Genomic DNA, 5,921 nt, shown 5'->3' with positions numbered 1-5,921 from the left:
CTGTGTTGTCTTAAAAACCATCCTCTTGTGAGTTAACACGTGGGCTATGAACCATGACATTTCCAGTTTGAATCATCATTTTATTCCATCTCTCTCACCTGTCCGCACTCATTATTAACAATAGCTGCAAAAGATCTGCAGCAGATTCATTATTTCAGGTTCCCGACAAAGCGAATGTGAGCGAGGGAATTGTTTAAAGTCTATTTAGCACCACATTCCCTCTTTTGCATCTCGGCAAGGTAAAAGAGGTAATTTGGTACTGAAAGTATTTAACCTTGGATTTAGTTTCTCTAAGTTGCCCAATTAATCGCTTCAGATTAGCTTTGAAAGCATTTTTTCACAGCACAAAGACAACTGGGGATTTTGTCTCCGCAGTACTTAGATTGCATCTGATTGAAAGAGGCATGTCTTTGCAGCTGCTATGGACCGCAGGACAACTGCCAAAACCAAAAACTTTTTTTTTCTTAAATTGGACAAGCAGACAAGCATAAGCAGGCGGATGTTTTTAAGACAGACTGGAACAATGTCGACTTGTACTTTAGTATAAAGTTGCAGCAGAGCCAACAGTTACATTTAAGTCATGCATTATTTCCTGCACTGTAGGTGATTTTGCTTACATTGCTGGCAGACTCACCAGCAATGAAAAAACAATGACAAGAAGAGACCACAGCAGAAGGTAAATGCGGCTATTAACAGAAATAAATACATATTAAAAATCAAAAGGATTATAACTGTTAGTCAGTGAGGTCCGTGTTTGCCAAGTCTGTGCAACACCACTGGTTCTCCTTTGAGTCAAGCAGCCAGTAAACCTCAAGTCTGGCAGATTTCCAACCTGTTGTCAAATATGTCAGTACAAGCAGATGTCTGGATGCTCCCCAGGTCTCCAGATCTGTTCATTTAACCAGACTGCACAGCTTAAGACTCAGGGTGAAGGCAACTATGCCTCACAGGTTCTCTGACACCTACAATAAACAAATAATTTGAAGTTTTGTGAAAATTGCTGTTGCTATGAAAACTTCGGTTAAAAAAAAATCCTGCAACTGATGCATTTAAGTCTGTTTCAAATCCTGTTCTTTACTAGCGAAGCTACTAATGTTCTGCATTAATCTTCACACTGCTTCCATGCTCCTGTTTTCTTCAATTGCACCTCTGACTTTGTTTTCATGTTGCTTTGGTGCTTTTCTTTGGCTTTAACACTTCGTTCTCTGTGAAACCTCATGCCTGGTGTGTTTCATGCTACCTTCTTACAACTCACACTCCTACCTCTTTTCCCCTTCCTCCATCCATCTCAGTTTGAACACTGTATTCTTTGAAAAATCCAATGCGATCATTTTTTCTGGCTTGGGTTTCTTTTTTAACTATAGCACCCTGTCATACAGTCATGACTGCTTCACCCGTCCTTTTTTTCTTCCTACCAATGCTTCTTTTGTATTCGCTTCTTTTGATTTCTTCTTTATTCGTGTGTCACAGTCTTCAGTGCTTCTTTTTCTTTACCTTCTTTTACTTTTAACCTGACCTCTCAATCCTCCTGCGTTTCCCCGTTTTCAGCATCAGTTCAAATTGCTGTCTCAAATTCATTCTCACCACAGAACGAGCACCATTTTCGGTCGCCGTCTCGAGGCTGTTTCTGTAGCACGATCTTAGCGCGTTCTTCTCCTCCTCTCCAACTCCGCCTTGTGCAATCGGCCCCACTGTGTGAATCACATCTGCAGAGATGGGAAGAAAGAATTCTTTACACAGTGTCAAAGGTATGAAGCTACTGTGAAATAAAGGTAACAGGACAACTGCAAATAAAATACAGTTAAAATTTATAGTTTTTATCAGGGAACTATTTTAAATATTATTAATAAACTCTACTGTTGACATTAAAGTCCTTATAAAACATGTTTTATATCCCCTGAAAAATGATGCTTACTGTAAACAGTGTTCCTGATCAGCTGAAAAGTAGTGCACTTTCTGTGCCAACTAGCACCAACACTATAATCTTTAGATCTATCCATGTTGATAGTATGATAAAACGTGCCCATCATCAGAAGAGTGGATGACCAGAACTGCTGGTGCACACCAAGAGGCCAACTGTGGATACATTTGTGGTTTGATATTCTGTTTAGCATAGAGGTGCAATTTTGGAAATTGCCATCCATTTTTTTCCGGATAAAATAAACCGTGAACATCCTACATGAAGCGATGAGTGGGCTTCGAGGGCTTGAAGAAGATTACCAGCCTTCCAGGTGATGCAGGTTAGCCGTGCTCCAAATGAATATTGAATGTTTCTTTGTGTTCATGTACAGGAACATGGCAGTAACACCATAAGTCTAATTGACGCAGCTAAATGGAACACCTCTTGTATTTTAGCCATTGCTTCTGGACTCCAAACAGCTTCTATTTAAGTGCTCTAAGCAAATCCAAAAGCTTGTAACTATAGAGCAACATGTCAGGCAACCGGCTGGATGCATTAAGCTTTCAAAAAACCACCTTCTCTGTCAGCTCACACAGTGTACTGATCGCACTTCAAGCAAGTGTAAACTCAGATGCCTTCAGTCTATATAATCCAGCTCGTCTGTACATGATAGTCATCAAAATTTGCTTTAACACACATTTAAAATACATCAACTAAAAATCAGTGTCAAGTTGCATTTGAGCTGATAGCAAAAAAGCATAAAACATTTTATACGGATATATTTTTTGTCACCAAACTGTACACTTCTTTTTTCTTTCCTTGCCCCACTGTTATTGATTGTGCTGTCTCTGATGGCACATTAGCCATTAAAGTTTGACAACATGTCGGCCTTTTGTTTACATTTTTTACCTCTACTTGACCCAAGTCTTTTATTTTTATTTCTATTTTCTACATAGAAAATCAGCAGGGAATTCATGTTTTGTGGAGGATCGTTAAAAAAAGAAAAAACTCCCACTCTTGGCATACTCATTTAACCAAAGACCAATTAAATAGTTTTACCCAGGAAAGTATACATTATACAAGGTTATCTGTATTGCAGCTGCGCCTTCTTTCCCCTCCTCCTGAGTCCCGAACATGAAGTTGGAAATGAGGCAGAATGTAAACATGCCATTAATAAATTGCACTTCCTGGTTTCTTTGTAAGTTGCACCTTGCTGGTACCAAGTTTTTTCTTCAGACCTGCCATAATTCTTTGTGGTATGAATTCAACGAGGTGCTAGAAACTCAACTGACATGAATTATGTGAATCTTCTGTTCCAACATATCCCAAAGGTGCTCTGCTGGATTCATATCTGGTGACTGTGGAGGGCATTTCAGTGCAGTGAACTCACTGTCACGTTCAAGAAACCAGCTTGAGATGATTTGAACTTTTTGAACTATCAGAAGATTGTGCATTGCAGTCATAAAGGGATCGACATGATCAGCAGCAGTACTCGGGCAGGCTTTCACGTTGTTTTAGCCAAATTCTAACCCTACCGTCCACCTGCTGATGCAGAAATCAATAAACCTCATGACAAATAAGGTTATTCCAATCTTTTGTTGTCTAATTTTGGTGAGCCTGAATTGTAGCCTCAGTTTTTTGTTCTCAGCTGACAGGAGTGGCACTCGGTGTGGTCTTCTGCTGCTGTAGCCCATCTGCTTCAAGTTACGATGCTTTTAGCATTCAGAGATGCTCTTCTGCAAACCTTGGTTGCAACTAGTGGTTATTTGAGAATGCATTCTCCTCTGACCTCTAGTATCAATATGGCTTTTTCACCAAAGTAACTGCAGCTCACTGGATATTTTCTCTATTCAAACCCTTCCATTTGAACATTCGAGATGGTTGTGTGGGAAAATCCCAGCAGATCAACTTTTTCTAAAGTATTCAGACCAGCTTCAATCACCTTGCTCCCTGTTTCTGATCTTCAGCAGGTTGTTTTCACCGTGTCTACATGTCTAAATGCACCGAGTTGCTGCCACGCAATGATAAGATAAGGCTGATAAGATATTCGCATTAACAAGCAGTTGAATCTGCGTACCCAACAAAGTGGCTGGTGAGTGTCTATTTAAGGTGATCCAGTGTTGCTATGATATGTAGAAACGGCACTTTAAATCAGTAAAATAAGCCGATTTTAAACTAGGTTTTCTCAATATTTCTGGACTTTTTTCCCCTCACTTTGATTTCTGTGATGATTAATGAGGCTCTGAACTGTGAGATCACAAAATGCATTTTTACTATTTCAATCTAAATTTCCAGGGGGTTTAACATTTGATTTTAACTACAGAGCTGGAAAGCTTTGAATCTACTGCTGTCACTGGTTTTGATGCCGCAAGCAAATCATTTTTTCTGGGTGTTTGTCACAGCCTATGGTGTCGTACGAAAACAGTTTTTAGTACTACCATTATTTACCAAACCGAAAACGGTACAAAGCACTTTTTTTACATTGCCCTCTCAGCGAGTCCACAGCAACACCATCTTTCACTGTTCCCAATTTGTTTTGTGTGAAATATTTTTTCATGCTTTTCAGTCATGTAGCCGTAGCTCGACTAATTGATACCGTGTACTGTCTCTGTCAAGTTAATTGCTGCAGTTTTACTCTATGGTCTCAGAAAAAATATTTAAATTTGTGTATTTGATTAAATAAAGGCTAAATAAACTGAAGCGTACTGACGTGAAGGTTGAGGAAAGACAGGAGAGGCAGAGAAAACAGGAATACTAGTAAACAGAAACCAAGTGAGGAACAGAGACGGCTGTCGGTGAGCTGCGGTTTAACCGGCCTCTACACGCCCACGCCGACACCACCACACATTCTGATGAGGCTCAGCATGTTGCTCAGCTTGAATCCCAGCGGTGTCATAAGACCTGGCTGGACCACCGCCTCTACACGAGAACACACACAAACTGAAAAGAATCTCAACAATACAAGGCTTTTTTTCTTCCATCTAGTACCACGAGACACCTTTTTTTTCTTAACAGGCTCCCATGAGGTGAAATAATCTCTGATTTTTTCCACCTCAGATCAGTTTTGACACTTGAGTCTTGAATAAAGTGTGGACTGATCTGCAGATTTCACTCACACCAGACAGCTCAATCACAGCCTCAAACATGTTCACTGTTCATTAAAAGGGGCCCTGTTTTTTTATTATTATTATTTATTTTTTACATCCATCTAGGACAAGTTATTTGTCACATGCCCTCACTAACAATGTGATATAATATAAAGGTCTGCTTGTCTATTTGCAATCTGGCTGTGCTGGGTGGCTTGATACTGAAATATTGACGTTTCCAAATCCCGAGATTCCTGTCTTAGAATCAATTCTAATTTTTTTAAAAAAAAAACAACCATATCTAAACTCAGTAATTGGACATAAATGTGTATTCAGCTGTGTGCTGGGGAAGAAATTCAGCCCTCTACTCATCCAGTGGGACCAGCCTGTGGGGGCGGAGGTGGGTGCTGGGGTCAGTGGAGGGTGAGGGGTGATTACATATTGTTCATGATGTACAGTAGTCTGGTCACAGAGAGGGCTGATAAAAAGCAACAATTATCACTGACTGCAGCAAAGCAATCTGTGTCTATCCAGGCTACAGTTTTATGAGTTAATGTTCCCGTCATTATTAACCCTTTAATTAAAAAATTTCAACCCTATAGCAATATTGGGGGATATTACAAGATTGTTTTATTTGGTTGCATTTTATGTGTTGCGAATCAGGGTCAATTTATTTTCAATATATGATGTAGGGTAAAAAATTCTTTTTTAAAAGAACTGAATTGAATTGATTGTCCTCTCCAGAGTAAAGGTGCGTGTACCAAATATTGACTTTCAAATTCATAGAAATGTTATTACCTTTACTTTCTGTCTTTTCATGTTTTAAGTGTGTTGCAAACATTTCGAGAAATCACTATATTTAGTTTTCCAAGCAAAATATAAAAGAAGTGAAGGGTGCCTAATAATTTTGTATAGTACTGTATATATATTCATTA

The 5,921-nt window shown here is 39.2% G+C and overlaps 1 protein-coding gene across 3 annotated transcripts in view; it reads right to left on the bottom strand.

The window, feature by feature from the left end:
* Nucleotides 1–5,921, bottom strand: part of macrod1 (mono-ADP ribosylhydrolase 1) — a 142,406-nt gene that overhangs the window by 17,920 nt on the left and 118,565 nt on the right. For all 3 annotated transcript variants that reach the window (XR_311452.2, XM_005723074.2, XM_005723073.2), the window contains exon 6: nucleotides 1,585–1,706. Coding sequence is in view for 2 of the 3 variants with exons in the window: in XM_005723074.2 (XP_005723131.1) it covers nucleotides 1,585–1,706 (122 nt within the window). In the remaining variant the exon portion in view is untranslated. The remainder of the gene's footprint in view (nucleotides 1–1,584; nucleotides 1,707–5,921) is intronic.

The sequence above is a fragment of the Pundamilia nyererei genome, unplaced genomic scaffold, assembly GCF_000239375.1.
Source record: "Pundamilia nyererei isolate P.nyererei 1_Seehausen unplaced genomic scaffold, PunNye1.0 scaffold00008, whole genome shotgun sequence".
In the NCBI taxonomy this organism is placed as follows: domain Eukaryota; kingdom Metazoa; phylum Chordata; class Actinopteri; order Cichliformes; family Cichlidae; genus Pundamilia; species Pundamilia nyererei.
Note: the sequence above shows the minus strand (reverse complement) of the source record. Positions and strands in the feature narration are given on the sequence as shown.